Below are 22477 nucleotides of genomic sequence, written 5' to 3'. Positions count from 1 at the left end.
GTTTGTTTGAGCTGCACACGTACCTGGGAGAAGGGCTCGTCGTCCGAGCTGGGGAAGTCATATTGGTTGAGGTCCTTGGCATTGAAGATGACAGGACCCGCGTGGTGTGGGGCGCCCGACGAGAGAGGCAACACCTTCTGCTTCTTCTCATACCTCCTCTTCTGTCGGGGAACTTCCGTCTTCTCGGGCTGAAGGGTGAAAGAAGACACAACTTGTGAGACTTTGAACATATTAAAAGCCCACATTTAGAGTCCACAAGCGATCTTTAAAATTCATTCCACAGATATATAACTCTTCACACTGGGTGTATTAAATGCATAGTTTCAGAAGCCTTGTCTTTTTAGTGAGCCTCACCTTAGACTTATAGTCCTTGAGGTCCATGTGGTCCTGGTGTCGGTACTGGTTGGTGACAGGGACCAGGGGAATGATCTGCGGCCTCACCAGTGCTCGTTCAGCCAACACCTCTGCCATCACCTCACCACCGTAGTCTGACATGACGTTTCTGGAAAAATGGAAAGAGATTAGCCAAACCATTTTTCCCCCTCAAACTACATAAACGCAATAGGAAACATGGCTCAATACAACAGTACCCAAATGGGAAAAAGCTGCTTTAACTTTTCTTTTACACTGAGTTTTACACTCAGAGCATTCAACCGACTTTTTCCCTCTTTTTAAAGTAACCCTGCCGTCTCCACTCTGCCACCCGGCAGTCTAACTGCTTTTGTTTTATTTCGGTACTAATGCATTATGTTTGACACCCCTGGAGATAGGCTCACCTCTTCTCAAAGATCTCCAGTGTGAGATGCAGTAGCTCCCTCTTGCTCTTCTCCCTCCTTTTGATCATTTCCAGGATGGTGACGGCTCGGCTGAGATCCCTGCGTAGCTTCAGCATCTTCTCGTAGGACGCCTCGTCATTCTTACGGTTCTGGGTGTTGACGGAAGAAATATGTGTCAGCAGCACAAGCAACATATAAACAAGGATGTAAACGTCATGAACAGCACTTCATTATTGCTTAGAGCCTCACACCAAGACAAATAAAAGGTACATTTCGAAGACAAAACTGGCAAGTAATTAAATTAAAAGTAATTAATTTATCAGTGATTATAAAACAAATATTTGCAGTTATATGAACCGTGTTGATTTATGTGCATCAAATTAAAAATCAGTATCAGGAAGGTTTTTGATGCATTACTAGTTGACATTTTAAAAAGCTGCTTAAATGAAAGCAACAGGTTGCTGAGATCACAAAGTTAACATCAAGGCTAAATTCTTCAAATGACCACTTGGTGGCAGATACATCCTTTACAAGACAGGAGAGGAAACAACAATTTCATGGAGTCACAGAGTTCAGCAGTGTAGTATTAATAAATGGACAACAACATTTTAAGTTGTCTTTGTATTCAAACATCTCAAATCAAGGACTTCAGTCTCATTCCAAACGAACCATAAGCTTATTAATCACTGTGCCTTTATCAGTCATCATTTCACAGAGAAACTCAGATTGTAAAGCAGACAAACACAGAATAATTTTCTAAGCAGACCAAATGTCACACTTCTGCCTTTAATTTATTCTGTCAAAACAGACTGCATTAGTCAAAGCTGTACTGACTGTCTCACACAAAGCTGTGTGCCGAGACAAAACCCTCTCTGGGTGAAGTAAGACGCTGCTCGCTGAATGCAGCTGGGGTGCCTGACAGCATTCTGCTTTTGTCGGCCTGTCAGGTATTAAGAATATTTTCTGTCTACATCACAGGTGAGGTATGTATAGTGTGTAAATACTGCAAACAGGATCACGCTAATCTGGCAAAGCTTCACAAAAGACAATGACAAAGTGAAACATAATCACTGTGTGAAAAAAATGTCAGTACAGGCTTCGGAAATGGCGAAACATTTCCTGCAACAAGGTATGAGAGTGCATAGTTTCCTTGTCCCCAGTTGTCGGCCTATTGCCACTGACGGCATGTCCAACTACACAATACAGCGGCTAACAAGACAGAGGATGTTTTTGCCATGACCACAGCCACGGCCACAAACTGCGGGTAAAGACAACCGACCTTCCTGGTTTGCATCTTCTCGGTGCGCCGTCGGAAGGCCACATAGGGGTCACTGGTGCTGGAGCCGTCCCGTTTCTCCTGCTTGACGTTGTGGAGGAGACAGTTGGCCCTGCTGTTTTTCCTCTTGCGGCTCCAGTAGTCAAAGACCTCCTTGATGAGCTCATCGTCCTCCTTCAACAGCAGTTTGGCCTCCGGAAGGCTCACAAGCTAAAAGATACAAAACAGGAGTTACATTTTGATGAGTTAAGGATTTACGCGTCGGGGAGGGTGACAGATCTGTTATGGAGGGCTTTTATGCTGAGGGCATCTTACCATTAATGGTTTCAAATCTGTGTTACCAACTATTTAACGGTATCATCATCTTTTTATTCCCCCAAAGCTCATTTCTCATTGGTCTATAAGGTATTTCATGGTCCCTTCTTTACAGCTGGCTGTGTTTTGGGGGCAGAAGGAGACACAAACGGTGCCGACCTGCTGTCCACTGCCTTTCTCCAACCGGTCAATCATCTCTTCAAACTGCAGGAAGCTGATCTCCATCTTCTTTTTCAGCTTGTTGACAAACGCGTCGTCTTCCGAGTCCAGGTCGTAGTCGGGCTGCTCTGTGTCCAAGCTGAAAGCTGCAGGGAGGTTGAGGAAAGGAAACAGAATTATGGCTAGATAACTTAAGGGCTAATAAAACATTGCGGATTTGTGATCCATGTAAAAACAAAATCAAGGTTGTAGAGAAAGTGTTGCGAATGATGGGGAGGAGAATTTTCTTAGACAAGATCAATACAACAAATGTGTTGCTTTTCTGCAACCCTCATATTCAGATAAGCATTTGGTGCAACCACCCTCATATTCTGAACTTTAAGTTGACCATTTAAGTGTTAAGCTTCTCCTTTTATCCATGGTATCAATCCACCTGGTACATTGAGAGCAAGTCTACCGGAGTCAAATTCCTTGTATGTACATACGTACTTGGCGAATAAAGCCGATTCTGATGGTAATGCAGAATAAGTAACTTATGAAAGAATCAGTGATACTAGTGATTATGGGGAATTACGTATTTGACCACGTGGATCCTTTCAAGTGTTAGTTATCAGGAATGAAGAGAAAGACATTCACAAAATCTGGCATTTATTTGAAGCAAAACTTAAGTGATCTAGTCAACATGACCTCTCTACTCTGACTCCACAGCAAACCAACCGTCAAATATATGAATTCAGCTTAATTGGTCTGGTAATGACCGAAGGCACTGCATGCAGCATTACTGAACACTATCAACCCCATTTCCAGCCAAGACCACTTAGTGTCCATGCTAAATGATCCCTTTGAAATACCAAATGCAGAGTTTCTATGGACCCAAACTTTGAGGTATTGTTGGCACCAAAACTCCCTTTTATGCATCATATTATAAAAGAACAGCATAATTTCTGTGTGCAGCCTACAGTGACCAATGAATGCCTTAAACTCATAATTCCCTTTCATAATTTAGCAGATAGATCAGAGCACACACCAACAGTTACTGACAGGAATAGACAGATGGTTGCTTGGCAATACGACTGTCAAGGCCAGTTAATGCCACACATGCATCTTAAAAGAAATCAGAGTAATTCAGTTCACATCCAGTGTTTTCAGTGTCAGCTGTATGCTGGGAAGTCACGTAACCAAGGTGCAAAGAGATGTTTACAGTACATCCTCTACTCTACCATTGTGCCCACCACAGAAGCAAGGTTACCACCCACACAGCAGTCCATACTTAGAATTCATCATCATTTAACGAGCATTTAAGTATTGTAATTTTAAGGTTTTCAGCAATGCCGAATCAAAACGCAGCCTGATGTATGAAAAGAAAATTGTCCTACGCTATGAAATAAAAGAAATCTAAGCGTGAAATTAAAACAATCACTGCTAGATTGCCTACAGATACAGATCTGTCCAAACATTACACAATGAAACACAGAGACAATACGCACATTTTTAAGATATTTAGCTTTCTGTGCTGCCTGAATTGTAAACAATGGTGCTCTGGTGATTTAAACATTATGGCCATGTTACAAAACAGTACAACTGCTTCAAGTAAACTAAAAACCAGAGTTGAGCTTGACCAAAGAAAAACGACTGGAACCAAAACAAAACAGCAGCTGCAGCTAAAAGAAATTGAAGATTCAGAAACAGTTTGACTACACTGCTGAAAAGATGTTAACTAATACTATAACACAGCAAAGGAAAGAGGCTTTTTCAGAACGATCTACCCCATCACATTACCATGACCCTGTAAAAACAGCACACAGTGGAGACTGATGTCTGCAACAAAGAATTCGACCAATTCACCCAGCAAACTGTCAAACTGTGAAGCATCCCAAGCCAATAAAGAGAGTAGTTTTAACCTCAAATATCTCACTCATATAAGCCTGATACAGTTCTTTTCTACTGCAGATATTATATTTATTCAACTACACAGGACTAATGGCCCACACTTGACTGGAATAAGTAAGTGCTTTGAGAGTACAGCCCACCCAGCATCCGCTGGATCATAAGGTCAGGGACACACTAGATGATTATCAGGCGTAATTACACCAGATATGCCCTTCCAGATGACTGAAAGCATGAGGACTGACTGGAACTAACCAACAGTACAGAATATCCGTTTTGTTGTGTGGAGCTGGGTGCATTCAGTCACGTCCAACCCAGTAACTCACGGACTGACCCCACACTTTATCAGACAATTTAATGGAGTCTGTATTAATGTGTAGAGCCTAATAATGCACACTGAATATTTCTGCAGGTCAAAGATACAGCAGTATAATTTTAGTTGAACCAGAGAATGTGACTCTCTGCCCTTTCCTAATGGTCTAGAGTGTGAGCATATTTCTGACTCAAAAGACAGAAAAATGTAAAAGCTTTACACTCACTGTCCTTTCGCTTTTTAAGTCCATCTAAAGCCTCAATGGCTGGCGAGACAGTCATGTCAGGCTAATTCAAATAAACTCATTTCCTTACTGGCTCCCACAAATGCCTAAAAACCCACAGCAGGAACATCGCCACATCTGCCAAAATTAAATTAATCTAGCTTCTAACAGACATTTGCAGCAACTGTACTTACAATTAGAGACTAGAGAGCAAACGTTATACAGACCAGAGTATTTGCTGCTTCATCTTTAGAATAATAACCTCAATTCTGATTTAATTAAGGCAAATCGCTGCCATCAAGGCAACTGAGTACGACAGAAGGGATACTGACGAGACAGTATGTTCATGAAGATTTTTCCACATTTAAAATCTCTATTTATTTGTGCAGACCTGTATCCTTGCTAGATTTATCAACTGTCTTCTTGTAACATGACAATAAATGTGCAGCTGCATAAAGTGCATACACAACCAGACAGACAATTATTTGCTAATGTGGTTTAGATATTTTAGAACAAACACTACACTTCCAAGACGTGGAAATGATCAGCACTGAATTTTCCACACGTTTCAAACTGTCTAGCCCTCTGAGGAAACCTTGAAATTATTCCGACAGTAATTTGACAGGACAAAACATTTGTCATTTCAGCTTTCAACTGATAACGGTGTCTGTGTGTAGGGTACAGCAAATTGCTTTCCTTTGAGAAACAATCATGGCAACCACTTGTGACACCGACATGGTTACTGAACTGAGCAATCTAGCAAACTCTTTTTCTTTGATATCATTACTGAACTGGGCAATCTCACAAACTCATTTACTTTGACAAACGTGACAACTCAGTAAAAGCTCATAAAACACATGCCTGATGCCATTAAACAGATGAATAGCTGTCTGAAACAACTACCTGTGGGCTCATGAGTAACTGAATAGACTCGCCTTTATGAAAGCCTAACGCAGCCAACTTGGCAAAGTTCATGAAGCCAGCCCAGAAAACATCTTGATGAACTGTTTTACCCTAATGCCATCTTTTCCTTTCAGTCATAAGTGCTCTTTATACTCTGCTTTATGGTCCAAAAGTTAATCTAATGAAATGATCTAGAGTGATCTACAGCCATGTTTACAAATAAAAAAACTACACTCATGTGGAATTATTCCACTCATTGCCACTTATAATTTTGATCAACAGTCCCCAAGTGTCATTTAAAGCATTCAAAATAATTGAAGGAAACACTGTTACAACCTAATGAAACAACCGAGGTCCCTAATCTGCCACATCAAACTCATTTTCTCTGCTTTCAGCATCACAAATTTGCCATTAGAGAGGCCCACTTACGCTGTATGTGAATTAGCTGCTTTGGCATCTTATAGTCCCCAGGGTAGAGGGATTCGTAGTAGGTGATGTTGCTCTCTGCCTCAGGGACCGGGATGACCATGTTGTCCCGCTTCTCGCCATATACCTGCTGCGCAGAGATGGCCCGCTGGAGATGGTGTTCCTGTAGAGACACAGATGGAGGTGAGACACCTGGACTACTGAGGACTGATGTGTACGTACTACAGATAATATACAAACTGCGAAGTTAAATACCATAAAAACAAATTTTTTTAAGTAACTAGCATACTGGGTTAAAAAAAGATGGTGTCACATAGCTTTAAAGACCTTGAAACTATTGTAAAAAAAAAATGTAATGTGGAATTGACATGAAAGTAATGTTAGGCATTTATAGACATTTTTGGGGTTTAATAAAAAAAATTTAAAAAAATCACTATTGCTCGATTTATCATTCAAACTCCTTGACTTTCAAAATATCAATTTCAGCCTCAAAAATCCAGTGTTGATCAGGGTATGCTGTAGACCTGCAGCTATGATTGGATGTCACGAGTCAGCTAAATATCACAACTGTGAATGAGCTTGTGATTTTTAAGCATGAATGAAACAACTGATCCATACATTCTACATAAGTCCAACTATTGCAGGAGTTTTTTTCTGATTTATTCCTAATCTAATCCAAAATGACTCATCCAACACACCTGGCTGTATACTAATTTTGCATCTAATGAAATGCTGTCTCCAATTTGCCTGAATTTCTCCTTCACCAGCAGCACCGCTGGCTTCAGATCTCTGCTCGAACATGTGGTCTTACTCCAAACAAAAACCAAAACACACACACACACTAAAAAAGACTTCTCCATTTCATTTCTGTTCTATTCATTTTTAATATCAGCACGCATGTGAGATGATGGTGGCAAGAAGTCCAAAACAACAGAGGGCAGACTGTCCATGTAGCTTTTCTCTCCATTTTGAGCAAATAGCTACTTTCAATCTGAAATTTAGTGGGGAGCACAAACACCAATCAACCAATGAAACGCCAATAAGTATCTGCTAGCTCCGTGACCAGCTTCCCAGCTTTTGGGCACCTTGATGCAGAGACAACTGAGCTGCGCCGAATAACTGGGTGCACAAAAGGTGGCGGAAGTGCCATGAAAAGTCTTGAAGCCCGGAGGCCGGCCACAGAGCTTTGTCAGCATCTCAACAAGCCTGAATTAGTCGCTGCAGCACCTAAAGTTTCAGTCTACTTGGTCTGTTTTCTTTGTTGTTTTCTAGAAATAGCCTAGTATCACTGCTGTTTGTGACTAGGTTTCTAAAACCAAGCACTTATTCCACATATTTGTCAGTTGTGTCTGAACAGAAAGCGAGAGATGAGCAGACATATGTACACACACACACACACACACACACACACACACACACACGCAAGCAGACAGACAGAGACCCTCTAAGTGGGATTAGAAAAGAGTAGAGGTACAGAATTGTTTATTGACTGCAGCTTGTTCAAAGACTAAATTTTTATAAGCCTACAGAAAGAGTGAAGCACCAAAAACAGGGACCGTTAGGTACTCATACTGAGTAGTATCGTTTCAAATGCAACAGTACGTAATCTTAATATCTGCGGAAAATCCCTTTCTAGCTTCCTAGCTGTGCAATCAACCGGCGGCCTACTAGCAGTTTCATGGGAACTTTAAGTAAAGCCATTGCAACAAAACATAGGCCAAATAAACCACAATATTGAGCCTTGTAAATGTCATCATGCTGGGGTGGGGGTTAAGATGCTGACTCACAGAGATACAGGCCAAACGTTATCACCTGCAAACTGAGTTGTGGAAGGAAACTGACAGTTATCCAATTACACACTGGGTAACCCTTGTCATCCAGACTATGACAATCTTACAAAAAACACCTTGTAAAGAACAAACAGCAGTGTCAGGTCAACAGAAAAACACTTCATGCTAAATCCACACTGCCACATCATTTTGAATGTTGAATCTTTTACGTTTGTGTTTAAATCTGTTTGCATTTGCAAAACTCTTCATTTATATATGTGAATCCAGGTGTCATTTTCATGGTAATAAGAGTTTACCAGTTGAGCCTTGCATGATACAGCCTAGGTACAGAAACTGGACTGAGACAAATCTGAGCCTGCCATTTAATCATTATCATCTTCAGAGCATGAAGAGAGAAAAACCTGACACTGTTTTTGTCAGTTGGCCTTATCTACCCGCCACAAGTGTGACGAGAGCCTGCCGCTGCCAAGCCCGTTGAGGGGTAATGTGCCGGAAGGAAGGCAGACAGGCTGGATAGCTGACTAACTGGTTTGCTGGCGGGCTGCTCATCTGAACAGCCCCAGTCAGTCGTAGTAGTAGAGCCTTTGGCCCAGAGCTGGGCGCTGAGCCACTGGCAGGCAGTCTGTCAACAAGGCAGCATGCTGCCGGCCTCGTACAGCAGCTCTCTGGGGAGAAGGTGTGTATTTATTGTTTTCCCTGCGGCTGTCAGAGACACAAGGGTAGTGGGGGGGGGGGGTATCTGTGCCCTAGGAAGATAGACGGAGTGAGTGAATGAGTCACAGAGAAAGTATGTGTGTGAGGTAAAACAATTGAGTGTGACACTGTTGTGAATTGGTATTTTTTCATGGAAAGCAACAGACTTTGCCTACTGCAAAAACAACCACTATAAGCCAACCATGGAATAGTCACTGCCATGTAAAGCATGTATAAAAGGAGGACAGACTAGATTCACAAGTATCGTAGAGCTTCATTCAGATTCAACATGTGCAGTTTACACTCTTAGACACCAGTCTGAACTGGATTCCAAACGTCAGGAGGTTTGCTAGTTCCCGAGGCTGTACCGCCGTAAACTCAATTATGCAACCAACACTTCATAAGTCACTGCTTCTCTTTCACATGTAACCATTTATTCTGGCTATACCACAAGCTGCTACTAATATAGCTATGTCCATAACTCATCTTATATTCAAGCATCAACATGCCTGCATGGTCCGACTCAGTGTGCAACTATCCAGCTTTTCAGCGGCTTACTGCTGCTAGCAGTCAGTATAAAGGTATACTGACTGCTAGCAGCAGTAAGCTGCTCTCAGCAAAGTTTTTTGCCATCATTCTATGTCCTCTGGATTTGCTGAGACTGAACTGCAGGGTGTTGAGTTGACCAGTTAATTACTTTGTGGTCAGATTGATGAAAGCCGATTAGATCAGAGGAGCAGCTGCTGCAGAGGTAAGTGAACACAAACTTTAAGACCCAGTGCTGGACTGCAGGCTGGGTGCGTGGTTTTCGATGGGAATGCAGACAGTTTTTTGAAAGCAGTTTGGAAAAACGAGTGGCAAGTGACAGCACCACTGTTGTAAGAAAAAGAACCTTCAACTTTATATGAATCAATGAACAGTTTTAGTTTTACTTTGCCTGGAGCTCTGCTGCTTAGACAGTGTGCAGAGCACGCTGCTCAGAGAGTGTGGTACTCTGAATAACTGAATGAGGTGTGTGTGTGTGTGTGTGTGTGTGTATATATATGCAAAACACACAAATATATCAAAAGTGCTCAAAATGAACGGTGGGAAACCGGTGACATAGAACATTCTGAGGAACCTCCATTGACAAATCATATAGAGATAAAATCCCTACATTTGAAATGTAGTTACTGCATCTACTCATTGTGGACGAGAGGCTAGTGCTCACGACAGCACGAGATGTAAACATTAATAGCTTTCTGCTTGCCTGAGCTATGACCTTAGCTAGCTAAGTGGTGCTACATGGGCTAGCCGTAGATGCACGCTTCCTTCTGTGTGGTGATATGGTTGGTGGGTGTGTTTCAGTAGAAACAAAATAGTTCCTACATGGAAGTGCTCACAGCAAGGTCTGTGGAGTATCCTGAGTAACTGGGTCATCATTTCTGGAAAGAGACATTGCTATTGAGTTTTTAATATGTATATTTTGGTGCTTTCAGTACCGCAAGTTGAGTGACATCTAGTTCCAATATACTGAGAGAAGGCCGACATCTTTACAGCAGACATCTTTCAACACACTGAGCAACTCACACCAAAACTAGACTGATAAATAGTACTGCAGGTGAGAGGGAAAATTATGTTTTGTTTGGGGGGGGGGGGGGGGGGGGGGGGGGGGGTCAAACTCGCCCTTCAACAGAACAGCACTATAGTAATAAAGTATCCTGAGATGAGTCATTACATCATCATTTAACTGCATCTGAACAATAAACAGTTGTTTTGTGGTTGCCTGAGCCGCTTCATGACATCAATATGGACTTTTCTACTATAACATTTATGTAAGCTGGTTTTATAGGACATTTCTTCAGCTTAGTGCTTAATGTTAGATGGATTTTGTTTTAATATAAGCTTCCCTTGGTACCACATCACAGCCAGAAGGAAGAACAGGAACATAACGACGGCAAACAGTTTTCACTGGGTTACATCAGGTCAGTGTGCAGCTTCTCAGTAAGACATCAAGCAAAACCGAACTTGATCACTGCAGCGCACAGATGAATTTGTGCCTGGTGACCTCACAAAACAGGGAAGCTTTTTAATCACTATGTTTACATGCACTAAGTATTTCGGTTGACATGCCCTACCATGTCATTTATAACATCAACATATGAAAAAGAGGAACGGCCGGTGCGGTTTGTGTCATTTTACTTCCACGCATCAAAATAGGATGTTTTACACTGTTGGCAGACTTGGTGGACTGCTGGACCTTCAACATCCTTCTTCAAACAGTCCATGTTGCAATATCTGCGCATATTCAGGGGAATAAAAAACCCCTGCTGATATCAGTCTTTCATGATGTTTAAAAGGAGGTGTTCCTCATCTGACCAGAAATGTGGAAATGCTTTTCTTTTGGGTGTGCATCTCTACCCTGCCCTTGCAAACTGTTGGCGAGTTGGTTTGTGTACAATGCATCCATGACAATGCACAAAGCTGATAATAAATAGGCAAGAGGCCGTGTGCTGCAAAATGCAGTAAAAACGACGAGTGAGACACATATTCCGAATGTACCGTTTACATGTGCAAAGAATGCTCCTAAAACCCAAATAACAGCATAGCCCACATCTTAATCAGGAAATGCTACATTTGAAATAAGGCCCAATTAAAAATATCCAAACAGAATATGCTGTTTACGTGATCTGCATCAAATACAGAATACTGTGTATTCATATTCTGAATAGTAGTGGAGTATTAGTGCACATACATGTAATCAGTGCTACAATGGTTTTATCCAGAGGGTTCTTAACACTTTAACTGAGACCTTGCTAACACAAAGCAGAAATCTGCTGAATTCAGTTCAGACTATTCTATTTGGTCTATAGTTATGTATTATTTCTTACGAAGTGCTGTACTCTAACTAGAAAAAAAAAAACCTTTTCTATCTACAAGCAAAGACTGAAAAATGTGGACAATACACTCATTTTGAGCAATTTTAGTTGGCAACAAAACAGATCTTACAAACTTAAATAAAGCAGCGTTGATATACATGGACACGATATTTTGCTTTCTTATGTTTAAAAAAAGGGTTTAACTCAGTTTTTACAGGTTGATTTCGACAAAAATATCAAACGATAATTACTTCTCCACTATATAAAAACTATAATTGATTATTACTTATTTTGTTACCATTTTACTTAACTGGTCACTCATCATATCACCATCAACAAGAAAACAGAGGATGTCAAAGACGCTGAAAAGTAAACTTTATACTGTGCGACCTTCAGTATACCATCATGTTGTCTGCAATCATCTGAAACACTTTCAGTCGACTGTATCAAATCTATTTTATTGTGTCTCAGAGCATCGTGTTCATCAACACTATTTGGACCTTTGGGGCTAATAATATTCCACACAGTCTGTTAGACCCGAGGCAAGTGACTGTATTTTACATTCGTAGCGCCATGTGCTCTGGCGATCTGTTCTGAGGGAGTAGCTGGAGAAGCTGCTGTGGACAAACCTTTCAGTTTTATTAAAAGTGCCTCCCTAAGGCATCTCAAAACTTGTACACATTCAACCTATCTGTAGCATTTACTGTGACCTCCTCTGTACATGCACACTTGTGTAACCTTCATGTTCCTATCCGATTCCCACTGAAATATTCCCCCCGGCGAACGCCTAAACCTCTGCATCAATGTCCTCGGGCCTCTCCACAATGAGGGAAAAACGCATAAAATCAAACGGCCTCAGCAAAAACACATAGGCTGCCAAACATAATCAAGCAATGTGTTTGTTTACTTTCCCGGCCACTGCTATTTGCTTGAGAATAAATAGACTTAGATTGAGGTGAACAGTCAGAATACAGAGCACTGGCTGGTGCCCTCACACACAAACTTATCCCTCCTGCTCTCGCTTTCTCACACATACACACAGAGTCCAGAAATAGCCTTCTAAAATGACCACATCGATCACTGTCAAGTCTGCTGAGGCAGCCAGAGCCTCCTCCACCTTCCCCAGTCTCGCCTCTGACAGCTACTGTCCCAGACACTGTAAATGCCACTTAACATGATGGACAGCCGCAGGGGCTGGTCGGGTAGGGCTGTCGAGGGACGCATAGCTACAGTACAAAGCAGTTTTTATGCACCGCGTGGGAGAGGATGATTTTTAACACCCAGTGTAAGTGGGGTGGGAAATCAACGGCTGCCATCAGACTGTGCTTTTGGCTGCTGCTGCTGCTGCTGCTGGATTCTAGCTCTGCCTGGCAGTTTGTAAAGTTACTGATCATGAATTGAGAAACTTTCCATTCCGCAAATTAACATGGCTGTTCAAATAAGATAGAAATAAAATGAGTTTTTTTGAGCGTAGGTCCACTATTGCATAATAATGAAGTGAAACCAATGACTCACAGACATGGAACGTGAAATGTCTTGTATCCGTGGGCCAATGCCTGGAAAAATCCTAAAACCACCAGTCACTCTCAGAAGTTGTTTGAGTCAAGGCTTGCCTCACTGGAAAACTAGCTGTGGGGTTAGATTCAAGAACCTGCCTGGAGGCTGGTGTTAAATTCCCACGCTGCCCACATACACATCAATACAAAACTGTCAACAGCGAAAGAAAAAGGGGGAAAACCGCTGACAAAAGCAACTTTCAGCTTCACAGCATGTAGGCTGCAGACTTTGGACAGGTGACATGCCCCACATTCCCACCCAGCAAGGCTACGCACTGAGAAACTGGTGGCCTGCCAGAATGTGTGCCTGTTAGTGTCTCTGTGTGTGCGCGTGTGCGTGAGTACAAGAACTGTGTCTGGCAAAGAGGCAAACACAACAGATGCCTGTGGGTTCCCACCAGGGCCGCAGACACTGACCTCACTTTCACCCAAACGTAAACACAAGACAAAGTGTCTGGCCCAAAACAAACAAGCCGCACGTGCTGAGGGAGTTTCGGCGATGATGGCTCTTCAGTCAAGCACCGCATACACACACCGCCTGCGAATTACAAAACCGCATGCTGGACTGAACGATGATTACTGAAAGGCAGGTCCAGCAGCAACAGAGAAAACAAGCATGGAGTCTTGTACTTGGTAAACGGTACAAACAAGCAGTGTTAAATCTCGCATACAGAAGGGTCTAAATCTTCAAGTGGCTCTGAGTTCACCAGCTCTTAAATGGCAGGGTCAGGGAGTACAGGGACACCACACAGTCTACAGACCACACAACACTGAGTGGATTGTCAATGTGGTTGACGCTGTTGCAAGATCAGTGGGTCAAAAATCTCCAGAGAAGCCAGGCACTATCCTTGTGTAGATGAATGAGTGAAGAATCAGGGATGCATAATAAATGCCATGAGCGACACCATCAACCATGCACGATTCAAAGCATACTTGCATCTGACGTAGAAACTCAGAACAGACAACTCCAGTTAGGATGTAGCAGGCCTTGGCCTACCTCTTATGATAATATGACTGTTACATAACTGAGCACTCCAGCTGAGCAGAACACAGACTTTGAAGTGACAGCAGCCCCCCCCCCTCCTCCTCCTCCTCCTCCTCCTGCCCTGATCTCCTCCTGAGCGCCACGTGCCGCTGGTCTGCCAGCCTGCTGTGCCATCTGACACACTGAACCCCTGACACTGAGCTACCACAGGAGCAGAGAGGCAGACTGGCTGCAACATACTTCCAGTGAATAAAACCAGTATCCACGAGGGATGTCTGTAGTGATATTCCCCATTCAAATGCCTTTATATTTAAACATCACTCAAGATACTGCTGGGTCAGCTAGAAAACAATACTCCAGGAGAAGCAGTTATCTTGCTTCAAGGAGCCAGAATAAGGACAGATGTCTCATAAATTACATGTCAAGAGTGAAGAACAAATTTCCCACGGGGTGCTTCTGGTATACAAACAAACCCCTACATCCTAAAGATAACCACACATCACCCAGAATAATCAAGAGCGGGAAGCAGACTTTGTTTATTTATCTTCCTCAGTGGCTGATGCCCCAGATACTCACCTAGAAATATCAGCATTTCTCTTGCCAACTAAATTGTCATAATATGATAAGGGTTCCACAAAAGGATGGTGAATTATCTGCCAAGATAGCTTGTAGAGGTTTTCAGTGTGTTGGTTTTAAAATTTAAACTGCTGTTCTAAAGTGTGGACTGACAAATCACAGCTTATACTCAATCAATCCAAGCACTACCTGCACAACTGTAGCATGCCCAAAAACAAACAGCTTCCCTTAATCTTTAGCGGCCAGTTGCACTGTTGTGGTTCAATAGTGATGAAGGGTAACTTTTCTGGAGTGGAACACAAATCTAAAATTGAAGGGTATTTAGGGGGCAAAGTGGGCAACAGCATTCTCCCCTGCGGTGCAACAGTGTGGGCTAAATGGGTAAAATGAAAGTTTGAATCATTTAATTTTCCTTCTTTCAGGGCTACATATATGTCCAATGTAAAATGTAAATAACACAGTGTGTGTCTGAATTACACTGTTTTATCTCTGGTAGTAAAACTGAAAAACATCAATATAACCTCCAAACTTTTGAACAGCAGTGTGCGTGCACTGGAGAATTTGGTTTGTGGATGTGATTTAGTGCTCTTATCTGGAAAATTAAATGTCAACACTGCAAAACCAGAGAGACAGTTATTACAGTGACAGCTTGCTCTGGAAAGTCAACATAGGTTAATATGTTAAGGGAACCCTCTCCAGGTTAGTGGTGTAATGCTGACAGATTAAACAATATATCTCACCAACCGCAGCACAAGCAGTATGATTAACCCAGTGCATTTACTGTTTAAACAATGGTTCTAGTTGTGGCAATAACTTAATGACAAAAACTGCAGTATATACATATAGAGAAGGATCATAACCCAAAGCCTCCATACAGGTAAACATGAAGGGGTGCATCATATTGACAAAATGCTAATAGCCAACCAACTGTGACACTGCACAAGGAAATATCTCAATAATGTCAACACACACAATGATGTAAGCAAAGACACATAAAAACACAGACTACATCCTGTTCAATACAACCAGAACTGAGGTTTTCCTCAATGCATGGCAGCAGTGTTGACATTTCTGTCTGGTAGTAGCAGATGCCACATATAATCTGAAATCACTAGAGCTCCCCCTTGCCCTGGTCCTTTGCAATTACGCCAACACAAGGCCCCGTCCTGACAGACAAGACAAAATGTCGGAATTGCTGAAGTCACATGACTCCTTTGTACTCAGAAAATCACCTCACGCACAAATAAGCCGGCCAAACTGGGTTATTTTACCCCATATTGACACAATGCACCCCTGCGCTACCCAAACAGTCGTCCCAGTACCACAAATGGGCCATTTGCAACAGAATTCCGTCGTGTTTCTCCTGAGAAAATTGGCGGCCATTTTGTGAAAGCTTGCGCAGGAAAAAAAGGAGGGACGCCTCTGATCATATAAAAATTAAAAATAAAACAAAGCATATATTTTCACATTTCGGACGGTTAAAAGCATACCGATTCCTCTTCTTTCTCCATCCCCGTAGGCATCTGTGGCACGGCCCGGTTAATGGATGCATATTCGTGTAGATCGGGTAAATCCTCACAACGGAAGACGGGTAGTGGCTTGGAAGCGTCCAGCGCCCGTGCCCGAAACGACAATTTACTCATTTTTCACAATTCGAGATGCAATATAAATCTATCGGATCTCCTAATATTCAAAACGGTACCGAGTGGAGCTTTCATGGATGTTTCTGTGCGGTTATCTCTATTCTAACGTTCGAATGGTTGTAGCTTGTATTTAGGGCGTCGCCAACGGAGCCGGGGGAAGGCCCGGATCTTGGTCGCTCGCTCTCGGACTGTTTTTTTCCGACGCTCCGCTCCCTATCGTTGGTTCAGTGCGCCATGGACAACATGGCGGACATTTAAAACTCTTTTGCTCTGTTTCGCTCGGAGCGGTCCAACCCCCAGTTCGCGGACCGACCATTCCCACACGATCCCGAGCGCTTGCGCGTTGCGGGGGTGGGGGGAAGGGGGCATTTTCTTGCAAACTAACTCCTCTCCACACATACACATAAATTATTGAAATTAACATTAGGCATGGCCGAAGTATGTACTGCGAAAAAAAAAAATTCAAAAATAAATAAAATAGATGAATGTATTATATATTAATGAAACACCTAAATATAATATAGAATAAATACATAAAAAAATAAATAACTTAAGATTCAATTAATAGATAAAAACAACAATTAGCCTATATATATATATATATATATATATATATATATATATATATATATATATATATATATATATATAAATAAAGACAATTATTTCTCGTGTGTATAACATAAAAAGTGTTTAAATTAATGACATTTTTTGGGGGGGTAAAAATTTGCAGCACTGATTAAAGGCATTAGTTCAAAATCTGGTGTTGCTAATTTATACTTATTGATTGTGCAGTCAATATTTGAATGTTAAATACCAATACCATTATATCCACGTTTGTTTTGATCAGACCTCTCAAATTATCAGAAATCAAAGCTCATCTGTCACAGTTTATTCTGATGAATATGTTTTCTTCCTTTTAAATCATGTATTGATTGATTAAAATTATATTAAAATGGGTGTTGCCGGGTTTATTATAAATACAGAATAACTACCCTAAAATTCTAGTATTAACAAAAGCCTAAATTAACTAAAAATTTCCACATTGTAATTATTTTCATTCCGCTTTTCCCAGTTTTAATGAAATCCTACTTTACATATTGCTTTTATGGTTTAATGCGTTGGTGCAAAACTGGAGGAACAAAATCCTTCTCTGTGCTCAGAATTACAAATTCCACATCATCCACTGCAAACCAATGCCTTACATACAACAGAATATAACATGGTTCCTGTGAACTGACCTGAAAGAACAACTCGGGTCCACTGACTCTTAACTATCACTGGTGATCCTACAGCAGCCCATTTTATATAGATGTTTATTCCAGGTGAAACGCTTCATGGCAACATGTTCACCACATGAACAATGACGCCCTCTTCTGGCGTGACAGGCAAAGTATCTGACTCTCAGGACAGCAACATGTCTCTTTGAATGCAGTACAAAGACACACTGACTGCACACACCATTTGCTGAATATCTGTATCCAAAACATTACGCAACTCATGAGTCTGTGTACGATTCAGTCTGGGTGACTTCAGCAGACCTCATGGACTGGGGTAACTGAGAACTGATGCACTTGGTATGCTACGCAACGACAGCCAAAGACATCTAGAGTGTTATTTAATTATGTTTATCAAAGGTCAGAAAAATATTTTACAATCGTAAAAACACCTTACCTGTTGATGACACTAGGTTTAGCCAGGGTCCACCCAGAAAAGCTGAAGTCCTCTTCTCATCATTAAATCCACTGACTGCATCATGAGGACCTGAGGGTCAGTTGACAAAAGCAACAAGAGCATTTAGCCAAAACTGCACTCTGGGGCAGTTTAAGGAAACACAAAGGCGTAAAAAGAAAGATATTGTGGAAACTCACAAGACACTCAACTTAGATTTTTCACTTGCTAATTAAAAAGAGATTTAGGAAAGGGTCGTCTGGGCGGAGCAAAGTTAAAACATTGGTGCACCACCTGATTATAATTGTCAGCAGTTCTGCCTGGTTTAACCCTCCAATGACCACACCTGGATGTGCTTTAGGGCATCACTAAATGGATCTTTGGTGCATGGTGAATTCTTATTAAGAATATTTATTGTGTTTGCAACCACTAGCAAGTGACTTCATGGTCACTTACCATTTCTCCTTTGTCTTTGTATCACGCAAGAAACACTGTTAACAGTTGCAAAAGGCCTTTTCTCTGCAATGTCCCAAAACATGAGGGGAGAAGGCACACACAATCTGGTTCCAATTAAGAAACAAATTGTGAGCAACACTGAAATAGATACTACAGGCAGACAGTAAATTAGGAAGATCAAATAGAGCAAAGGTTCCCAGCTGTATTAAACTGGGTCATTGTGGATAAGTCCACATTTTAACCCCAGGGCAATGCAGCACACATTTTTGGTTTTGAATATCTATCTTTAGAGATATTGAATGGATAACCATACAAATCGGCAGGATGAGTTGTTGTAACTTTGGTGATGCCTTAAAAGGTGCAGATTATGACATTCAGACCATTAATACAGAAGCAAACCACGCTTTGTTATGTAAAGATATACTAATGAGATCCTGAGCAGAGAATTAAGCCACGCCCCCTCTGTGTGCTTTAAAATCCCCTTTCTCTGTACATTGTTTTGGTAACCGGTCCCATCTTGCTTGCATGTTACTGGATTTGAGTCCTTTCCTTCTCGTCCCATTGGCTAGCTAATAGCCGCTGCTCTGCACTGCGCTCATACAGCAGTTATTAGGGATGTCCCGATCACATTTTTTTTTTTTTTGCATTCGATCCATTACAGAGTCCTTTATTTTGAAACCGAGTCCGATACCGAGACCGATTTGATACTTTGCAAAGCATTAAGAAAGAAAAAAAAAAAAGAATGCATCCAAGCTGTCCCACAAGGTTTGTTTTTTATTTAAATAGTATCCAAAAATCTTATCGGTGATTCAGCAGCACAAAATGTAAACAAATTCAATCTCTTCTTCTTGTCTTTAACAAACAAAATAGGCCTATATCTTTATACATTGGAAAGCGAGGCAACAATGAACAACATAGATGAAAAACCTGGCCATTTTTGTTGTTTTGATTCCTCAGATCTTTTATTACCGATTCTGATTTTGTAAAAAATAACGTGATCGGAGCCGATACCGGATCGGGACATCCCTAGCAGTTACCGCTGATAACACCGACCATAGACTTTAGAATAGAGATGGACAACATGAAAGCGTCCCCAAAGTGAAGCCAAAAAATCTCCATCACCCCCTGGTGGCCGGCTGCAGTACAGGTCATAAACGACGCTCCATTTAATTTAGCGGACATGACATGAGCCAAACAAAACAAACAAAGCACATGTTTCGGTTTCTGTCATTTTAGTTTTTATCTGATGTATTTTGGAGTGTTCCTTTTTCTTTTAAGTTTGGTTTTATCAGTCATTTGATGCTGTAATAAGGGGGCTGGCATCATGATTGACAGCTGCGTGTGCTAATCAGTGTGCTTGTGTTCCATGGCGGTGCTCACGATAGGTTGGAGGGGTCTATGGACAGGAACTTGAAAATGCTGATATCGCTACTGTGTAGACTCTGGCTCCAAATGATGTCACCGATGAAAGATCTCAGCGGCCGTATCAGGGATATTTTGGCTTCATTTTTGTACAGTGGGAGCAAATGGAGTTGCGTCATCCATCTTAATACACAGTCCATGGCCCCAACCCACAGTGGGCGTCACAGAAGCTTAATACCCACCCTCTGGTTCCCCCTACAGGATAACACTGTTTTCTGCCAGCACTGTTGCAGTTGTTAGCACTGTTAAGGCCCAAACATACTCGGGCGGAACGTACACGGAGCAGACTCCACGAAGGTCCGCCTGGACTAAAAGCGGACGTCCGCAAGCCCTGTGAGCGCAAAGCTCAGATTTTACGACCGCGCGGACTCCGCTCCGTGCACTAGTGTCACACAAAAGACTGCTCGGCATGTATTTTTCACATCGCGGGGATTTTTCACAGACATTTTTACAGGAAACTACAATGCGGAAGTGTGCTCGACTATGGAAGCCCGAATGACTCGGACATTCCTCGCAGAGTCCGCTCTGCTTATAGTATGCCCGAGTCTGTGAGCACCTTTAGCATGCTTCAACTCAGCCGAGGTGAGAGCTGTGTGAAGGCAATCCCAGTTCAGACTCTGAATCTTGTATACTGGACCTCTAGCTTTTCATTTAACGCCATGTGCAGGTCTAAATTGTCCAATATGTTGCTTGATTACTTACAATACTTGCTGAACTAATGACATTCCCATCAGCCCCAGCTGTACTTCTGTTTAATGCTAATTAGTGAATGTTAGCATGCTAACACAATGAACTAACATATGTGCTACACTTCAGCATGTTAGCGTTGACGTTGTAAACATATTGGCAGGCTGAGTTTAGCATTTGGCTAAAATAGCTGCTGTGGCAGCCTCACAGACTCACTGGTGTGGCTGTGGACTCTCATGTCCTTGTGTGTTTCCACTGGATCAAAAACATGTAATGTTAAAGGGGTCACTCAGAGTGACAAAACCCAACGCTGCACCTGAATGCCACTAGAAGTCTCTGTACCAACTGTAACCTGACCCTGAAGGTACCTGTCCTGTTGTATAGTAAGCACCAGGATTGGGAATTAAATGTTCTGTCCAGCTGCCACTGTGGGTGTTAGATTCCAAAATCTACCAGCTACTCAATAGATTACCATTGTTTTTGGCAGGTGAGTAAAACAAATATGCAAAATATGCAGCCACTTGCATATTTTTACCAGCATTTTGGCTGGTGGCCGGTGCTAATTTCCAACCCTGAGAGAATCAACCAAATTCCTCTACATTTATAATCAGGGAAGAAGTTCTGTTATGCAAAGCAGCACTGAGATCATTACTGAGGCAAATAAAACTGCAGGAGAAGAATTTGAATATTGATCAGTTGGATACATAGATAACTTGCTGTTTTCATTTAGGACACTACTGACTTGTAGCGATACTTTTGTCTGTATTCATTGATTCCTCAAAAATGTCTTATCCTCATCCCGCTTGTGTCATCAGTACAGTGCCAGCAATGTTGTGATGAATATTTATGTCTTCATTTTGAAACGAAAATCCCATCTGAGGTTAGTATTCTCCTTTAGTTACACTGATATTAAGCTGTGTTTTGTAGATGAATGCCTTGAGATATTCTTTCACTTGAAGATAATTACCAGCCTGGCTATTCATGATCAAAACAAGGCAGGCATTTGAGTTTGAAGGAAGGGCCTCAGTGTCCTATGATTATGCAAAAAAAGACAAGAGCAAGGTTGAAATATTTAGTGTTCCACATTTATATTTGTGACCTTGACATTGAAGCTTCTTACAGTTTTGCAAAAGATGTAAACATACTGATATTAACATCTCACCTCGCAAACAGGGCTTTCATACCGAACATGTTTTGTGCAAGACTAACCAACAAATGTCCCATGTGGGTGGGGTTTGTCCCACAATGCCCAGATAGTTTACACAATCACAGGAACCCCTTTTTATTATACTTTTCTGGTTTAGGCAGAAAATGCTCACCTGGTTGACCTGATGCAGTGAACTCTACTCATGTGGTATTCTAAGCAGACTTATATCGATAATTATAAACTAACACCCACTGCTAGTCACCATGAGGTAGCTCTATCCCTGGATGGATGCAGGTCATCCAATTCTCATCTTAAAATGGAGGTTTCTCAAGTCTTGCCACCTTTATGAGTCCATGTAGGATAGGTGGGGGGTTGAGGTGGGGATAATACAGTGGATAATGCAGGGGATATGAGGGATCCAGACCCATGCAGGCCAGGGCCAAGCAGTTCCCTGGCAGACCACAGGAACTGCCTGGCACTGTTCAGCCACACACCCTAAGCCTCTGAGCCAACAATGTTACATTTCCAACCAAGATGATGAAAAACCCATATGTGAAATCATGTCAAAATTACCTCCAAAGCCCTCATCTACTCCTCACCTCCGCCTTCTGCTGATTTATTACCTCCCTGTCAGCCGGATCAGGTTTCCGACATTCTAGTTTTGCCAATAATGTAACAACTAATGAACTAGATTTATGTTTTATACATTAAAAAC

General features: G+C 41.8%; 1 protein-coding gene across 4 annotated transcripts in view; it reads right to left on the bottom strand.

Moving 5' to 3' along the window:
* Positions 1-22477, bottom strand: part of LOC117271942 (enhancer of polycomb homolog 1-like) — a 33333-nt gene that overhangs the window by 10316 nt on the left and 540 nt on the right. For 2 of the 4 annotated variants that reach the window (XM_033650507.2, XM_078172984.1), the window contains exons 2-8: positions 18054-18143; positions 6282-6441; positions 2527-2672; positions 2056-2262; positions 777-925; positions 355-502; positions 24-188 (exon numbers count right to left, since the gene is read on the bottom strand). In XM_033650507.2, coding sequence (XP_033506398.2) covers positions 24-188; positions 355-502; positions 777-925; positions 2056-2262; positions 2527-2672; positions 6282-6381 — 915 coding nt within the window. In that variant the 5' untranslated portion in view covers positions 6382-6441; positions 18054-18143. Of the gene's footprint in view, positions 1-23; positions 189-354; positions 503-776; positions 926-2055; positions 2263-2367; positions 2507-2526; positions 2673-6281; positions 6442-16226; positions 16674-18053; positions 18144-22477 lie in introns of those variants that run through there. The other 2 variants (XM_033650506.2, XM_078172985.1) reach the window with 2 other exon arrangements.

The sequence above is a fragment of the Epinephelus lanceolatus genome, chromosome 12, assembly GCF_041903045.1.
Source record: "Epinephelus lanceolatus isolate andai-2023 chromosome 12, ASM4190304v1, whole genome shotgun sequence".
Taxonomy (NCBI): Eukaryota; Metazoa; Chordata; class Actinopteri; order Perciformes; family Serranidae; genus Epinephelus; species Epinephelus lanceolatus.
This window is presented reverse-complemented; position numbering and strand designations above follow the sequence as displayed.